The 18,606-nt window shown below is 36.9% G+C and overlaps 2 protein-coding genes across 3 annotated transcripts; both read left to right on the top strand.

The window, feature by feature from the left end:
• The first annotated feature begins 4,017 nt into the window (after positions 1-4,017).
• On the top strand, positions 4,018-9,398 carry LOC113350022 (acylamino-acid-releasing enzyme-like). Of its 2 annotated transcripts, none has more exons than XM_026594084.1 (18): positions 4,018-4,186; positions 4,517-4,692; positions 4,805-5,114; positions 5,215-5,433; positions 5,517-5,753; positions 5,862-5,939; positions 6,066-6,204; positions 6,415-6,566; positions 6,655-6,734; positions 6,826-6,935; positions 7,035-7,113; positions 7,693-7,870; positions 7,983-8,043; positions 8,148-8,270; positions 8,546-8,746; positions 8,879-8,947; positions 9,061-9,137; positions 9,211-9,398. In XM_026594084.1, exons 1-18 carry the CDS (start codon positions 4,059-4,061, stop codon positions 9,272-9,274), a joined length of 2,481 nt encoding a protein of 826 aa, XP_026449869.1. In that variant the 5' UTR covers positions 4,018-4,058; the 3' UTR covers positions 9,275-9,398. The 2 variants fall into 2 exon arrangements, with proteins under 2 accessions (XP_026449869.1, XP_026449870.1); XM_026594085.1 differs by having other exon boundaries at positions 4,092-4,186; positions 4,521-4,692.
• A 2,022-nt stretch (positions 9,399-11,420) lies between these two features.
• On the top strand, positions 11,421-12,913 carry LOC113352507. Its single transcript, XM_026596319.1, has 2 exons — positions 11,421-11,991; positions 12,420-12,913. The coding sequence occupies exons 1-2, from the start codon at positions 11,421-11,423 to the stop codon at positions 12,911-12,913; spliced, it is 1,065 nt and encodes a 354-aa protein (XP_026452104.1).
• Positions 12,914-18,606: the final 5,693 nt, after the last annotated feature.

Genomic DNA, 18,606 nt, shown 5'->3' with positions numbered 1-18,606 from the left:
TAACTGACTAAGAAAACAATAAGAATAATTACAAGATAATGAGAATGCAAAGAAAGAAGAACAGACAAAACTTGTAAACCAATGTACAAGATGATATCAAATCACTAAAGTACTTGATATTAGTTTTTTGAATACAATCTAAGAAAAGAAAATCAGTCGAAAACGAGAACTAGCAACATTTGATTAACAATAGCAATATATGAGAAAGAAATACTAGTACAAGAATTTATGCTACAAACCAAGTGACACCACTAAATACCTTACCATAAGTAGGAACTAAAGGTTACTGTAAACTACTGCGAAAGGATCCAGTAAAAACTTAAATCTATATCCAATAAGGATACGAATGGCTAACACCACAAAGCCTAAGAGAATATGGATCCCGTTTTATAATGACTAATGTAACTAACTGTTGATGATGGATTTTCGACAAAGGCTAAAATCGTAAAATCATAATTTTGTATATTCTGGCCTAGCTACAAGCGAATGTGCGAAATTCATATTTTACGATTTAGACGTGAAATCTCATGTCATGATCTCTGACTGAGCGTATAAACCTCTCAGAGTACACATGAATATGCAGTCACTAAAGTCTCTCAACTAAAATTTCAGCATATTTTATCAATTGAGCAATTCAGTATTCACTTCTATATAGAATCAAAAAATGATTGGACGGATCCTAGACAAATTGCTTGCTAGTATAGAGCAGTGGCATCTTCAGGATGTCACAATATTCCATGACTATATACTATATAGAATACATATTTATGGAATCCTAATGATTGGACGGCTCCTAGATAGATTGGCCACTAGTATAGAGGGATAACGTCTTCAGGATGTCGCAACGTTCCTTGACTATACATAATAAACATTCAGAGCGAGTATGATGCTTCCACTATCTCATACCTCGACTCTCGAATAAATATAACGCCCCTAGACAGATTGTCTGCTAGTATAAAGCCATCAATTGATTAATTCTATTCGCAATATTCATCAATTGAATTCCTAGAAAATAATATTTTTATCATAATATCTCATTACTCTGTTTCATGGATTTTCTCAGCTGAATTCCATGCATTAGTAATAGATATTCACTTTTCGGGCATTTGGGCCACCACCGAGTAAGCCCCGAGAAAATGGTGCGAGCGTACTTATCTATAATGCACGAATGAGCACCCAAAATATGGACGAACGAGGAAGCATGGATACCTATGCAAAATAGGAAAGGAAAATTAAAAAGAAGGAATTAAGAGACGCGAATGGGACCAGGACCACCGGCCAGTCCCATACCCCTCCATCTTTTCTTTTAACCTTATTTTATTATTTTCCTCATCTCTTGAGACTCCCTTTTTTCAGCAAACTTCCTCGTTTGAGAAAAACCCCTAGTTTTCCATATTTCTCCACACAAGTTGAAGAATAATAATAAAAAATAAGAAAGAGCGTCACAGGATCGGGCTCACCGGCCAGCCGTCCATGCCACGACCATGGCCGGTCCCACGCCTCTCTAATCCCTTATTTTATTATTATTTCTTCTCTCATCTCATGAAACTTCCTCGTTTGAGCAAACTTTTGGTTTCCGTATTGCTCCAATATTGCTCAAATCTCCAAAAAAGCCAAAAATTCAAATGGTCCCACGTCAGTCTGGGTTTCTCACGACAAATAATTCTTAAAAGTTTTGGACGTACGAGCAAAGTCCTACTTGCTCATTCGTGCAAAATTGAAAGTTTCAGTCAATATCAAACTCTTCAGAAAATCGCTCAAACGACCAACAGACCTGAAACTTTCAGGAATTGATGCGTGAGGGACGTGGTGATCGTGCACCACCATGACCGGACCTGGACAGTCCCTTGGCGATCATGGCCAGCCGGTCCCACGTCTCTCCATTATTATTTTAAATAATAATAATTCATATTTTTCAGGATTCTCTAATAACGAATCCTTGTTCAGGGACATTTCTCCGCATGCTCGGACGCCAATCCATCATCAATGGTCGGCTATCACGTACGAGTCTCAGAGCATATCACATTTGTCCATTATGATCGACTCACCAAGGCTAAGACTCATGTCTAGTCAAGTCAAAAATCGACCAGTTAAATACACGTCTGTCATGCAGACTCCAAATTCATGAGACATCAATCATGTCACATGGGGGATATTCACTAGGGTTTTGGTCTGGCGGCCTACAACACGTGTGTACACCCACAATGATAAATGTGAGTAATTCGTGCAAGCAGTTGAAGGAGTTAGCAAAGTAGTGGATGGAAAATCAACTAAGTCTCCCACACGATGAGGAACCGGTTCAAACACGATTCTGTTTCCCCACTCTTCCACTCTTTTGCAACCGTCACACTTACTAGGATCAATGTGTCTACTACTCTTGCAATATAAATAGGTTTCTCGATCCACGATTGAACAACAAGCATTCTCATTGAACAAGAACTCTCAGCATAACAGATTTAATCGATCATAACTTATCTTATTCGAACTCAACAGTTCATAGAAAAATTGCAAAAGTGTACAACACATCCACAGTCCTTGATTATCATTGATCTCACACACTTCTCAGCTTCCCTCCTACAGATCGACCTTCATCCCTCTTTGTGACCGAATTGACTATGGAACGACCATTGTCTTGGTTTAGGCTGGAGTCATACAAATTGATCTCTCGAACTCAAAGCACTCCCGTACAGTGCATTTGTTTGCTAAAGGTTTAGGCAATGTGCTCGTTCGAGGAATCGGTTGTCTCTCTACTTTTCCTCAAAAACCAGCAAATCGTTATCACCTGTCAACACTAATATCATGAAAAAGGAGGTCAAGGATGCAAAGAAGCTAATGAACTTATATTCTACACAACAGAATAATAAAACATAAATGAAACTTATAATACAGATTCAATAAAAAAGATAAAATAAATTGGACCTGCTTAGCCGCAAACACAATTCTGCGCAACTGTATGGACCGGAAAATTTCACCTAGCGCATGTGACGGACCAGAATTACCCTCTAAACGGATTGGATTTAGACCCATCCAACAAGATTATCCTCTCATTCCACCACTCGAAATATAAAACGATACGTAAAGGGCAATTTTCATAAATAGTTCACCAACAGTTATTAAGAATACAGTTTGAACTCGGACTAGATAGTCAGGATATTAGTCATCATTCTAGGAGGTCTTCCGCAGGTAGCCATAGTAATGGGATGCCCCTACGGGCCTAACAAACTCACCCGTAGCCTCCAAAAATCCTTCTAAATATGCTCAATGAATTGATTATGACAACATAAGTGAACTCCAAAGCAACAGCTAAAGTCTGAAATCAAATCTTGTTGAGCCAAGCTATTAAGAACACTTTCATACAGTCCAGAAGTCTCAAATTCATGTATCTAGATTATAGACGAGAAACACAAATTAACTAGAAAAGACAAGATCCTGCAAAGGTTATAACAAGAGATGTAATTTAGAAACAATATACAAAAATCCATTTGACTATCACAGATAGTTAACTTGATGGAAGCATTTCGAAATCAAGTAGGAAGACATCCAACAGAATTGAGATAAAAGACATTAAGTAGGATTTGGTAAACTCAATCGTATAACAAAGACTAGGAAGTGTCAATTAAGAACAGAATAGGTAACAGAGAAAATGACTCAAAATATAGGTGAGATTTTAGTTAAAAAATCATTTACCGTAACCAAGATAAAAACCAAAAGATGGTGAACCCCGGCAAACACACATGTCATATTTAAATATAATGAGGGAGGATGCATGGACAATCTTATATGGGCCCTATCCATATAAGGTTAGACAATTTTTCTTTAGAGTCCATATGATATCGAATTTGAACCCATTTGATGATATGTTTCTCTGTCAGTTGTATTAACTAGAAATGGAGTTATGTTCCTAGAATGTATAACCAGGTGACAAATTGTCTTAGCCAAATCTGTCGCGGATTATATAGCATAGTAGAATGACCCACAATGATTAGATTAGAGAATAAGGCACATTACGCACCCAGGCGCTTGCATTTATCCATAAGTCCAAAGAGAGACATTGATCCATGACGAGAGTGTTTTCCAACACTGCAACCACTTCAGTTTGGCTCTCCTATTTTCTTCGCCCTCCTTCTCCTTCAGTAGTTACCCCTAATCGTCTTCCTTTCTCACCATTTTCTACTGCCCACCATAAGTAAGTCTATCTCAGCTCTATTTATTCATGATTAGCAAATGTTTCGAAGGGTACGATTTTTAGTGATAAAAGTAATTAAAACTCACCTTTAGTTCTGTCTCTATTGACTTGGGTTTTTAAGTTTTACTCAACTAAAAATTCAGTTTTTTTTTTGGTTGGATACAGGATTGGAAATAGGTTTTGTTGTTTATCTTATAAATGTCTTATTGAATTGAATTAATAAAACTGCCGATGATTACACTAAAAGTCCTCATTGATATCGATTATGAAATCTGTAATCAGTGGTTTTTCTATCTTGCTTGTACTGAATTAGTTACACTATTTACATAGACAGAAGTTTTCGACATTGATTGCTATGGATGCACGTATTTCTGTTTCTACCAAAGAAGTCTCACAGGGTTTGGATGTGGCAAATGAGGAAGAACTTGCTTCCCAATCTAAATTACTTAAAGAATTTGCCTCATTATCTACCATCGACAGGGCATGGGTCTTTGAATCGGATAATGGTAAGAAAATCTCTTTTCTGTCATTTGTTTTTTCAGCTGCACAGTTTATTTTTCTTATAATGCCATCATAATGAAAAGTTTATCTTACTAATACTATTTGTTTGTACTGCAGGAGGTAGTTCTCGGGCAATGTTTTCAATAGGCCAACCAAATCTCTTAGGAAACAAAAAACGCACTCATGTTCTATCTTCTCATATTGCAAAAGAAAGTAATGGCTCTGTAAGCTTTCAATGGGCTCCATTCCCTGTTGAAATGTCAGGCGTATCAACAATTGTTCCATCACCATCAGGACAGAAAATGCTTGTCATACGGAATCAGGAAAATGATAGTCCAACACAATTTGAAATCTGGGGACCATCTCAGATGGAGAAGGAAATACATATCCCAAAATCTGTTCATGGTTCAGTATATACCGATGGATGGTGGTTACTAGTGATCCTCTTCAGTTTCTATTTTTGTGAGTGGTGTTTTAGTGAGAATTAAATCGCTGTGATTAATTCGCAAAGCTTGTTTGCTTCACAGGTTTGAGGGAATTTCCTGGAGCTCGGATGAAACTCTCATTGCTTATGTTGCTGAGGATCCATTTCCATCCAAGCCAGTGTTTGATGGTCTCGGCTACAAGAAAACAGGTTCTACAGAGGACTGTAATAGCTGGAAAGGGCAAGGAGATTTCGAAGAGGACTGGGGTGAAACCTATTCGGGGAAAAGGCGTCCTGGACTATTTGTTGTCAATATTATTAGGTCCCACATCTTTCTAGTCTAGACTTTAACTGACAATCACATGCATTTTTGGGTATGATTAAATTTGATTGTCTTGATTGCAGTGGAGATGTACACATTGTTGATGGAATTTCCAAGTCCTTAAGTGTAGGACAGGTTGTATGGGCGCCGAAGAATGATGATTTGGACAAGTACTTGGTTTTTGTCGGGTGGCCATCAGATTGTGGATCTGAAAAGATTGTGAGAAAGCTTGGTATAAAATACTGTTATAATAGACCATGCGCTCTGTATGCAGTCAAAGCATCAGTTCACAAACCAGAAACCGATAAACTTGAAACCAAGTAGGTTTCAGTTTCTATTTAAATGTCTTTCACCCTTCCTGGTTCTAGTTTTAAGTTAGCAGACCTGATGTTGTTTAGATTGTGATCATAAGCGTTATTATGTTCCAGAGGTGACAGAACTGAAGATATGACTGCCGCCATCAATCTTACTCAAGACATAAGTAGTGCATTCTTTCCCCGATTCAGGTGCACTATATGACTTCCAATTTTTGCTGTGTTATTGTGCAACTTAATCTGGTATATTGAGAAAATACCTTTTGTACAAATTCGAAACACTTTGAAAGTGCTGAGGGGAATATAAATGATATACAGCCCAGATGGGAAGTTCCTTGTTTTCTTGTCTGCAAAGAGTGCTGTGGATACTGGAGCACATTCTGCCACTGACTCTCTCCACAGGATTGATTGGCCTAGTGATGGGAAGCCTCATATATCTCTTAAATTGGTTGACGTGGTAAGCTGTTTTTTTTTCTTATGCATTAACTTCATTTGTGTTATTCTTTAAGATGGAAAGAATTAGTTGGCAGATGCATCCACACACTGCCCAGGACATAGAGTTTCTTTGGCAGATATACCCTTGTGTCATGAGATGGATGTGAGTTCACCTTGACGCCAAAGATTCAGCAACGTGTACTAATGAATGAACATTTTCTTTGTTGTTTAGGTCCCCGTTGTAAAGTGTGCCGAAGAGAATTGCTTCCCAGGACTTTACTGTTCAAGTTTCCTCTGTAACCCGTGGCTTTCCGATGGACAGACAATGATCATGTCTTCCTACTGGCGCAGCAGTCAAGTAATAATTTCTGTTAATGTGTTGAGGTACTATCAACATAGTTTTAATTTTCTGCTCTACTCAAACCTTGTTCCCTTAATATAATTGACAAATATATTCATATTTTCAACATAGTGGGAGAGTATCTCGAGTTACTCCTAATTCAAGTGCTTCGTGGAATATTCTTGCCTTAGATGGGGACAATATTCTCTCTGGTACATAAAATACCGATCTTGTTTATCCCTTAAATTAATCAAACGGACATTCGTATATGATTTTTCCTTCTTTTTCTATTTCTCTATCAAGTGTCTAGTAGTCCAGTAGAGCTTCCTGAAATCAAGTATGGGTACTCTATTGAGAGGAAGGAATGGAATTGGCTAGATATTTCAAGTCCTGTTTCTAAATGCTCTATGAAGGTTAGCCTCATCATTTTGCTATTCATGTTATACATGCAATCACCTCAGTTTTTTTCCTTCTTAAGTTGACATACCTCTTGTTCTTCAAATTTGCTACAGGTTAGATCTATGCTATCATCCCTCCAGTTTAGTGTAATGAAGATTCCAGTTCGCGATGCTTCTGTAGACCTTACAGACGGTAATTTTTTGGCATTCACTAACACCAAATAATGTTAATCAGATCCACCCATCTTGCATGAGTTTCTGCATATCTCACTTCGGTCTCAATCAAAAGTCTGAGTAGCTAATTCAGCTAGTTATGTTGACTTTGCACATCCAAACTGTAACGTTTTCCCAACTGAAAACTCGCACTTATTTGTTTTCGAAAAACTAAGAAGGCAATCTCTGTATGCCTACATGTGATTGTTACTTGTAAGCGCCAACAATTGGATTAATTTAGGCATATACACTAACTTGATTGTATAAAGATTCAGACAACATAGGCATAATCTCCAGTTATTAATAGTTAAAGTGATGGCGCATCACAGGTGTTCTGTGGTTGTTAGTACCTATAGAAATTTTCAGTCGCAGGTTATTGAAGACATCTGGCGTATAATACTTAGACTGATTATTTCAGAGATTTAGTTAATGTAGGAAGTATATCTGCCTATTAAATAAATTTCTGGATGAGAAAGATACTGTAAGTGTTTATGTGTTTTGTTGCAGCAGATGGAAGTAGCATCAATATTAATTCATATGTGTACTCAATTCATTTCAGGTGCCAAGACACCCTACGAAGCCATACTTGTTTCTTCTAAAACCAGGAAAAGTGGTGCATGTGATCCATTGATTGTAATCCTTCACGGTGGACCGCATTCTCTCTTGTTGACTAACTTTAGTAAAAATCATGCGTTCCTATCTACATTAGGTTACAGCTTGCTCATAGTTAATTATAGGTGAGCTCAAAATATTTTTTCCTCTGTCACTCTGGGGTTAGGCGAGATACCGACCACCCTTACTGTATCCTTGTTATCGTGATTTCTTGCTGAGTTGCTGGTAGTTATTCAGAGGTTCACTGGGATTTGGAGAGGAGGCATTACAATCACTCCCAGGGAAAGTTGGATCACAGGTGTTTACTTATATGTCTCGGATATGTTTTCTGGTTTAGATATCAAAGGGTTTTTCTCTCTTCCCTTATTTATACCTAAATAACATATTTCTTGATGTGGACAGGATGTCAATGATGTACTTGCAGCTCTAGACCATGTCATTGAAATGGGTCTTGCTGACCCATCTAAAGTTGCTGTTGTTGGAGGCTCACATGGGGGCTTTTTAACGACCCACTTGATCGGCCAGGTAGTTTGGCACTTTGCATCTTCTGGATTCCGAGACAAGGACATATATTAGAATATCTCTAGTTAGATATCAGTTTGTGTATATATGGTAGCCCAGACTTATTGCTTCTACCATTTCTTTCAACAGAATCCAATTCACTATTGGCTGTTATCATCTTCTTTAACCTTTAGAATTAAGCCATTTTTTATGAATAGTTCTTTTTCCTTATCGGCTCATATGAGTAGTTTTGAGTTCTCACTTTCTTTATTATACGTGTCTTGGTTCTCTTGGTGTAGGCACCAGATAGGTTTGTCGTAGCAGCTGCGAGAAATCCTGTTTGTAATCTTGCATTGATGGTTGGTACGTCTGATATCCCCGATTGGTGTTATGTGGAAGCATATGGTGGTAGCGAGGGAAAAAATTACTTTACAGAGGCACCTTCACTTGATCATCTACATGTGCTGTACAACAAGTCTCCTATTTCACACCTCTCAAAGGTACTTACTATCATGATTAAAGTTTGAGATTATCTTTCGAGTTTATTTGTGCTGATACTATGTTCGAGTAGTAAGAAAGAGAGCATTTTTTTCATATATTTGGTGGTTCAGCTTTGTGCTTGTTTGCTTCAGGTCAAAACACCAACACTCTTCCTTCTAGGCGCACAGGATCTGCGTGTTCCAGTTTCAAATGGATTGCAAGTAAGACCTTACATGTAGTCCGTTAGTCTAACACAGTTAAAATTGGCAGCTCGGGAGTTTGATATTACATGATTCCAGAAGTCTTTAACATCATTGGTTGAAAAATTGTGTAGTATGCACGAGCATTGAAGGAGAACGGAGTTGAGGTTAAGGTGATTGTGTTTCCGAACGACGTCCATGGAATTGACAGGTTCACTTCAGACATTGACTCCCATAACATTGTTCTAAAACTCGTGAAACTGATTCTTGTTTCTTTGCTGCAGGCCGCAATCTGACTTTGAAAGCTTTCTAAACATTGGTGTCTGGTTCAATAAGCATTTTCAATAAGCGGGAGTTGTGATCCATGTGATCTTTGAAATACATGTTATCTTCAAAATTTAATGTCAGATCCGTCAAATACTTGTACACAATGTGAAATTGTGAATATGAAGTTATTGGGTTATGTTTTGCCGATTCTCATAGGCATACATATGACTAGAACACCGCTGCCACGGTGGAGAGGGCCGACCGAAGAAAAACGAAACACCGTTATTTTTGAGAGACATACATCGTTTTAGTGGTTTCATAACCAAATTAGTGGATGCATTTACCAAAATTCGACTGCATAATGTATCCTTTGTGGTGGTTTGCATAATGGTCATGTATTCAATTTTCGAGAATTGTGCCTAAAGTGAAAGTAACACTTTTCTTGAGACGGAGGGAGTACATCGTTTTATTAGTTGCAACGAAAAATTAGTTGATGCATAAACCAACACAAGGAAATACCATACAGTCCTAGGAATAATATATTAGAGCGAGTCTAGTACACTGTTTGGTCCATTTTAGCAATATAAATTATAGTTTGGTCCTGAAAATTATAATTTGGTCCACCCACACGGAATATTCTTTTTATGTTACCAAAACACCCATGCACGTGCAAAAATTATCTTTTGGTCATAAATTTTATTGTTTGGTCCTTTTACCGACATATATAAACAAGAAACAACAACAATAAATTTCAGGTTCAAGAAAATTTTCTCTCTCCTACTCCAATCTCGTTTTTCTTCTTTTGCTGCAGATTTTTTTTCCTAGGGTTTACAAAATCTTCCTCGATTTCGTTTTTGATACCAAGATCGATTCGATTTACAGCAGATTGACTTGATTATGAAGATTGATTTGATTACAGAGTGAATTTGATTACGGTGTTTTGATTTGGAGTGAATTTGATTCGAGATTTGGATTACAGAAGATTTGATTCAAGGTTTTTTTGAAGATTTGATTCAAGACTTTTTTGAAGTGAAGATTGATTTGGTTGGATTTGATTTTTTGGAATTACAGATTCGTAGATCGGTGTTTTTTGGAGTTTGATTTTGAATTCTTCTTGTTGCTGGTGAGTTTTCACGTTAATCCTTTCCTTGAATTATAGATCAGCTAAGTTTTTCTTTGATTAGAATGAATGAAGTCGTTCTGTTAAGGATTCATTTGTTAGAATGAACTCTTTATTTTGTTAAGGAAGAAGCTATTAATAGCGTTACGGCTTCATCCCAAGAATGAACTCTTCTTTTACCATGGAATAAGTACTGTTGGTGCTTTGTTTTTTTTATCTTTTTTAGGATGTTAACGAAATGAAGTCACTCTGTTAAGGCTTCATTTCTTGGAATGAACTCTTTATTTTGTTTAAGGAAGAATCTATTAGTGTTGTTCTGTTAAGACTTCATTTCTTGGAATGAACTCTTTATTTTGTTTAAGGAAGAATCTATTAGTGTTGTTCTGTTAAGAATCTTTATTTTGTTAAGGCTTCATTTCGAGAATGAACTCTTCTTTTGTCATGGAAGAAATACTGTTGGTGCTTTTGTTTATCTGTTAGGATGTTAACGAATGAAGTCATTCTATTAAGGCTTCATTCCGAGAATGAACTTTTCTTTTTTTGTCATGGAAGAAGTATTGTTGCTGCTCTGTTTATCTGTTAAGATGTCAATGAATGAGATCATTCTGTTTAAGGCTTCATTCGTGGAATTAACTCTTTATTTTTGTTAGAATGTTATTGAATGAAGCTATTTTGTTTCAGCTTCATTCCAATAATGAACTATTTTGTGTGTGTGTGTGTTCTTTTTTCAGGTTCAGTATGGCCCTATCCAGTTGTTATGTTGTTGTGTACTATAAAGGGGATGGTATTCCGTTGAAAGTTTCTTTAGATACTATGATTCGTGACTTTAAAATATCTGTTTGTGATTATTGGAGAAACTTGACTCCTCGGAGCATAAGATTTATTAGTCGTTGTGATAAAGCTCTCATTAATTGTGATTATTCTCTTCAAGGTCTAAGATTAAATACCTGACGAAAGGTCATGAGCAATTGAAACCTCTTTTATCCGAAGGTTGGGAGGATATTTTTAAAGGTGTTGGTCAAGTTTTTCATGGTGGTGTTGATGAGGTTCGCTTAGTTGTCAGCAAATACTGCAGCAAGTCTGGCTATACAGTTGCAAAGGTTAAGAATGACAGACTCAGATTCACAGGCAAGTGTGGTAGGAATGCCAAAATGTCCTTGGTATCTGCACTGTATTCCAATCGATACCGCTAAAAGTGTCTTTGCTATCAAGGAATTCAATGGGGAGCATAAATTTGGTGGTGCTTATAAGCTGAAGTACCCACCTGTGAAGAAGAAATTGATTAAGCATCTATTCAAGGATCAAATACAGTCAAATCCGTCGATAAAGCCTAATGATATGGTTGCTCAGGTAAAGAGTTGTTATGGTATTGACATAAAATACCATCATGCTTATAAAGGGAAGGAAGCATCTAAGGCAGTGATATATGGCGATGATTTAAAAAATTATACAGATCTTATTTGGTATGTTGAAGCAATAAAGGCTACCAATCCTAGCAGTTATATTAAGTTTGAGTATGATAAAGAGACTAAACGTTTTCAGAGGCTTTTCATATGTTTTGCTGCCTGTATGGAAGGATACCGGTTCATTCGCCCTATGCTTTACTATGATGCAACATTTCTCAATGGGAGATTCAAGGGAACAGTGATGGCTGCCACTGGTGTAAATGGAAACCAAGGTAAATTTTCTTTCTTTTCTGAATAACTCATATTAGTTTGTTGTTTGATTTTTAAGAGCAATGTGAATGAATGAAGTTTCTCTGTTAAGTTTTTTAGCTGTTCATAAGGGGGGAATGAACTCCTGCTGCTTTTGTTTATGTTTTACTTTGTTATTTTCTGAAGAAGAAGGTCTTAGTTCATGTTATAGAATGAACTTCATTGTTGGAACGAAGTGTAGAAAAGTTAAAGATATTGATTATTCTACATTTCATGTTACGGAATGGACTTCATTTTTGGAATGAAGTGTAGAAAAGTTATAGATTTTTTGATTATACAGTTCATGCTACAGAATGGACTTCATTTTAAGAATGAAACTTTCATTTTTGTTATAGATATTTTTAATGAACTGACACTTTTAGTTCTTTTTTGTGCTCTTTTCATTCTGTAGGATTTTTTCCTTTTGCGTATGCTTTAGTTCCTGTAGAAGACATTAAAGGGTGGGAGTGGTTTATGGAGAACTTGCAGCATTTTGTCGACTCTCGTCCTATCACCTTTATCACTGATCTTCATGAAGGGCTGAAGCAAAGTATTCCCAAGTATTTTCCCAACTCTTATAATAGTTACTGTTTCCATCATTTGAAGAATAACCTCCCCATCAAGAAATCACATGAGAAGTATAACCAAGTTCAAGATTTGTTCCATAAAGCTGCATACTTCTACAATGTTGCTAAATATGAGTCTTCTTTAAATGAGATGTGTATCATAGGATGTGGTTGGGTTGCCAAGTACATCAAAAATATCGATCCCAAGCATTGGGCAAATGCTTTATTCGTAGGATGTAGGTATGAGACACACTCGTCAACTATTGCAGAGTCTTTCAATAACTGGATTCTTCCTGAAAATGATCTGCCTCCAGCTGCTCTTGTTATGATATTAGGATAAAGATTATGAGGATGAGTGCAGAAAGGCGTGAGCTCGGTAGAAATTATAGTGATAGTTTGACTCCCATCTATAAAGCTCTACTCAAGTCACATGTCGATATAGGGCGTCCATGGAGTGTTACGGAGTCAGGTAATGGTATATATGAGGTTCACTCTCCTAGCTCTCATGTTGTTGATCTGATGCATATGACGTGCACTTGGCAGAGATGGAAAGTGTTTGGTTTCCCCTGTGCTCACGCCACTGCTGCTATTACTATGAGTGGTATTGAGATGTTGAGGTTTGTTCAGCCTTACTTTGGTTCGAATCATTTTCTCCATAAGTATGCTCCTGCAATTCGACCCATTCCCAATTACGACAGGCCAGAAGCGTATGAACCTGAAGAGAGAGTCCTACCTGGTATTCCAAGGCCATCTCCAGGAAGACCACCAAAGAAGCGCATCCGTGGTGCTTATGAGAAGGAGAGGAGGCCTATGAAGTGCTCAAATTTCAAGAAGATTGGGAACCAGAACAAAGCTACCTGTCGTGTATTAATGCTGGAGTAGTATGCATGAACCTTTTTTTCTAGTTTATGTTTTTTTATATTTTTATGAACTTCTCTTACCTGTTTGATTATGCACTGGTTGTAGTTTTTTTTTAAACTTTTTGATATGCACTTAATTTTTTGGAATGAACTTCATTTTCTGTAATGAACTCCCTTTTTTTCCTTAGAAATGCTTTTTTTAGATATTATTTCTTTTTGGATATGTATGTACTGATATTTTGTAGCAGGTTATGGTATTTTTACTACCAAATCAACTCTATGGGATATGTATTTTTCATTATCATGGATATGTATCAGTTCATTTACTGAAATGAACTTCATTTTTAGGAATGAACACAAGTTTTCCTATAACCAATAGAGTTCATTTTGGTAAATGAACTGGTATACATAAGACAGAAGACTAGAGTTAATAGGTATCCATTAGATAGTAAGACAATGCATAATTTCTCATTATCTGGAATGAACCGCCCCTCTATCAGTTCATTTACTGAAATGAACTTCATTTTCAGGAATGAACACTAGTTTTCCTAGAACTGACTTGAATTCCATAAAGTTCATTGAAGAAACATCAAAAATTCAGAATGATCCACAAAACATCAAAAAGATTCGCTAAAATAAACAAAAAGACAAGGCATAAGATAGAACATTGATGTTATATACTATCCAAAATATGATAGATGATAAAAACACTAGAGTATCAATTACATTAGAAGGTAATTCAGGTGATATTAGACATAAGAGTTTTCTGTTGCAATAAGAATTAATCTATTGCAATATACTATAGTTAAAAAGAGTTTTGTCTGTTTAATCTGTTCCAAGTAAGCAATTGCTAAGGTATTCTGAGTTGGAAAATTCACCCCAGCTCTCTTCATCTCCTGATGCAGTAAGAAGTTTGTAGGCCATCCCAACTCTTCTTGCTTGCATCTTCTCTATCATGTCAGCTTTCTTCAACACACTCTGCGACTTGTTTATGGTTGGCTTGACACTTCTCTTGATCCAATAGCAGGTGTACAGCAGGAAATCTGGATATGCTCCTTGATCTGGCACTCCTGGAATTTTCAAAGTTGACGTTGCTGCATCTCACCCTACCATGAGCTTGTAGCCACAAGTTGATGTGTTTCATGCAGTACATAGCCATTCTGTTTGCGTCAGCTTTGCATTGCTTACCAAGCTCTCCCTTTTTGATGGAGTTGTAATGCTCCCATGTGTAGTTGCCGACGTCAAAAACCAGCAGATGCCAGTGTTCACCTAGTGACCCTTTTGATTTTGCATTACCACTGTGTGGGTCAGTATTCATAGGAATGAGCAGCTTTTCGGTTTTTTCAGGCATGCCTTTTATAAACTGATCAACTTCTTCTGTTCTCTTAAGTTCATTGTGCCACGCAAAAAATGTCTGAAAAACAAAAAGAGAAATGAATTAGATAAGCAGTTCTCATTCTATGCATGCTGGATTATACAGTTCATTATACAGTTCAAATAGATAAAATCAAATAACCTTCATAGGCATGCATTTTTCTCTAAATCAGACAAACTGCAAGCAAACAGTTCACTTTTTATCAATGGATAGGAAGAAACACACTTACGAATGTTGTTGAATTCATAATCTCGAAGTTGATATACTTTCTTCGAGTCTCACTGTCCTCGCTATCATTGAGCATTCTATCGTTGTTTGCAGCTTTATACTTTCTGTATATATAGTAGTCCAGCAAGGTGGTATCCAAGTAATCATTGAACAACAGAGAAACGATTTCACTCCCTTGAACTGAAATTGGAATTTGCTTGTGATTCTCTGCTTTCCAAGCTGCTTGACTGCAAAAATAAAAAAAAAAGAACTGTCAAAAGTTTATACCAAAAAAGAATTATTGAAGAGAAACATATAAAGAGTTAGTAAGAGAAACATACGTAGTCATAGCTTTGCCGAAGAAATCACCAAATACCGCCAGCGCAGCATTATCAAATCTGTGGTACAAAGGAGATCCTCTCAGTTCTGGTAGATTTGGCTTGATTTCTTGTCTTACTCTTCGAGGAGCCTGTGTGCTGCTTCTTGAATCCGATGTTCTTGTTGCGCCTGTGGTGTTGCTCCCTGAACATTTGCAGGCTCGGATCCTCTTTTCCTCTTACCAACAGGGTTCTTCTTTATCTCTTGCTGCGCCTGTGGTACATTCTTCTTCTTCACTTCTTTATCTCTATCAACTTGAGGTGGTACCTTTGCCACTACCTTCTTTTCTTTGTTCAACATCAGTCTGAATCTTGTTTTCTTTAAACTGTAATCTGATCCTGATATGAATTCATCCCCTATTGGTTTCACTGGTTTGTTTGATCTAGTAGCCATTCTACTAGTTTCTTCCGGTACTACTTTCACAGGTGTCTTCTGAGTCTGCTCCGATGAACCAAGGCCTATTTCATTCAGTTCTGCAACTATTTGCGAAACTGTTTCCACATCTGCGGCAATTGTCTTTGCTTTGTTTGACCTAGTAACCACTACAATTGCTTCTTGTGACACAGGGGTGGGCTGGTACTGCGTCATCCCAATCGAGAAACTAGGAGGACTACAGTCATTATTGATCGCCTTTAGTGTAGCTTTGATGACGGTGTCAGCTTCTTCATCATTCAAATCCTCATTCTTCTCATTCTTGTCATCAATAAACTGCATACTCACATGCTCTTCTCTATCTAATATATCATCTGTGTCACTTGCTGTTACAAGTAATTCAAGAAGCATAAATCAAAAAAATATACACCTTCATTCTAAAGAATGAACTCATAATTAGATATAACTTCATTCTACAACATCATCATATAGATCTACTAACTTCATTCTATAAAATGAAGTCCAGCAAACATCAAAGGAGAAACTTGGTTCACTATAGGAATGAGCTCTTTATAATTTTTCTAGACTTCATTCTAGAAATGAAGTCCAGCAAACATAAAAGAGGTAACTTGGTATACACCTTCATTATAAAGAAGGAACTCATAGAACACGGTGTACACCTTCATTCAGAAGAATGAACTCAAACAACAATTTTCAGTACAATTTTTCTAGACTCCATTCTAGAAATGAAGTCCAGCAAACATGGTATTATTCATCAAACATCAAACATGGTATACACCTTCATTCAGAAGAATGAACTCCAACTTCTATATTTGTAGCCAGAGTTCATCCATGAGAATGAACTCCAACCTCTGCTTGAAAAGTCGGAGTTCATTTCCAGAATGAAGTCCAACTTATATACTGTAGCCAGAGTTCATCCATGAGAATGAACTCCAACCTCTGCTTGAAAAGTAATACGAAAATATTTGCAGAAGGAAGAAAAAAAATTGGAATTCTTACCCAGGTTCACACATTGATCAATACTCAAAGGATCTGCGGTGTTGTTTGGAATTGAAGGAAGCTCTACTTCAGTCATCTCATCAAGGAGCTTTTGATGAATATCAATTGCATCAACTTCTACAGAAGGATCTCCAACAGATAAGGAGGGAAAGAGATGATCAGAACCTCCAACAGTTTCATTTACAACATCTAGTACTGCTTGCATTCCATCATCCACAGCAACATCTGGGTTTGAAATTCCAACATCATCATTCATATTTCCAACACCATCTTTCACGTCCTCATCAACAACAACATCTGATTGCATATCTTTAACAGTCTTATGCTCATTAGTGAAAAGTTTAGTACGCATGTACTCTGATCCTTGGTCTTCCATGAATTTCTCCACATTCCCTCCTTGAGCTAGCAATGCATCAACTTCAGGTTTATTTGAAGCCAAGTATGTTTCAAGGCATTCCATCTTCTATCAAAGAGTGTCTTCGAAGTTGTGGATTCTGCAAGTGATTTGTCAAGGTCTTCCTGCCTTAACAAAAGATCCAACATCTCCTCAGTATGCTTCTTTGTCAACTGTTGTATCTCTTGAGCATGTTTACCTCTCAGGTCCTCTATTTCTTGAACATGTGTAGCTTTCATATGTTCTATATGGGCATTCATTTGACTGAATTCTTCCTCAAGCAATTCAGCCTTTGTCTTGGATTTTTTCTTTTGCAGGAGATTGTTTTCAGCATCGGTATATTCTTCCAAGAACATATCCGAGAGCTGCACACACACAAAAAAAGAGTTCATTACACACAATGAACACACTCATTAAACATTCCTTGTAGGTATCCATTACAATACAAGGAGAATGAACCAGAACATCAGATGATTTGACATTAACAGTCAGAGTTCATTTTGTGGAATGAATTCCCAGTTTTATCTTAAAGCAGCATAGTTCATTATATGAAATTGAATAAAATATAATGGTACTAAATTTTTACCTCTCCAAAATCATCAACATTCATCTTAGACGTTAAGTGTTTGGAAATGGTATCGATATTCCACCTTGCAAATCTTGTACGGTAGTCTATTATTTTCTTCACCTGCCACTTGGGTTTTAATTTCTTTGAATGCTCAGGAAACCGAGGTTGTAAAAGAGAAGAATTATACTGGTCAGTTATCAGCAATAATTCATTTCAACATCAAACCTCAAAATGACAAAATGAACAGTCTTTCATCTCACCAACAAGTAAAGGTAACACCCTTCAGAAGAACCTCTTCTCAATATTTCCATCAAATACTTTTGTATGAGATGCGACAGAGATACTCTATCTATTGTCTCTAGGCAGGCTAGGTACTTGGTGTGGACGGAACCTCCATCACCAGTAGTAAGAAAAATAGTGGAAAGTAGAAAGAGCTCAAACATGGTTACAAGATCTTCAGTAGATCCTCTATTCCTAATCAAATCAATGATTTTTTCTTTCAATTCTGTGTTCTTTATATTAGAAAGTTTCTTTTTAGGTGGAACAAATTCGTAGGTTCAATAGAACCTTCCAGTAGTGTAGTTAGCTACGTTTATAGTATCCAAGAAAGATTCTTCTATTCTATTTCCAGGAATACATGGTATTCCAAACACTAATGACAACTTTTCAGGTGATGATCTTAGCACATATGTTTCTTCCCCTACTTTGAAAACGAACGTATGGTCATTTTTCAGGAATGAACTGATGTGCATCGTAGACAACTTGGATAGCAGGTATTGACTTAATCCATTAAGTAGCAACAATCTCCCCTTCCAGAAATACTTTGGCTACACTCCCCAACGGACTCCTATACAAAGCA

The sequence above is a fragment of the Papaver somniferum genome, chromosome 2 (genome assembly GCF_003573695.1).
Source record: "Papaver somniferum cultivar HN1 chromosome 2, ASM357369v1, whole genome shotgun sequence".
Taxonomy (NCBI): Eukaryota; Viridiplantae; Streptophyta; class Magnoliopsida; order Ranunculales; family Papaveraceae; genus Papaver; species Papaver somniferum.
This window is presented reverse-complemented; position numbering and strand designations above follow the sequence as displayed.

Bases quoted from the DNA above. Each gene is read 5' to 3' on its own strand.
- LOC113350022 (XM_026594084.1), top strand. From the start codon at position 4,059: ATGACGAGAGTGTTTTCCAACACTGCAACCACTTCAGTTTGGCTCTCC. The intron at 4,693-4,804 runs GTAAGAAAATCT...TTTGTACTGCAG, and splicing joins GGTCTTTGAATCGGATAATG to GAGGTAGTTCTCGGGCAATG. The intron at 5,115-5,214 runs GTGGTTACTAGT...TTTGCTTCACAG, and splicing joins TCAGTATATACCGATGGATG to GTTTGAGGGAATTTCCTGGA.
- LOC113352507 (XM_026596319.1), top strand. From the start codon at position 11,421: ATGACAGACTCAGATTCACAGGCAAGTGTGGTAGGAATGCCAAAATGT. The intron at 11,992-12,419 runs GTAAATTTTCTT...TTCATTCTGTAG, and splicing joins TGGTGTAAATGGAAACCAAG to GATTTTTTCCTTTTGCGTAT.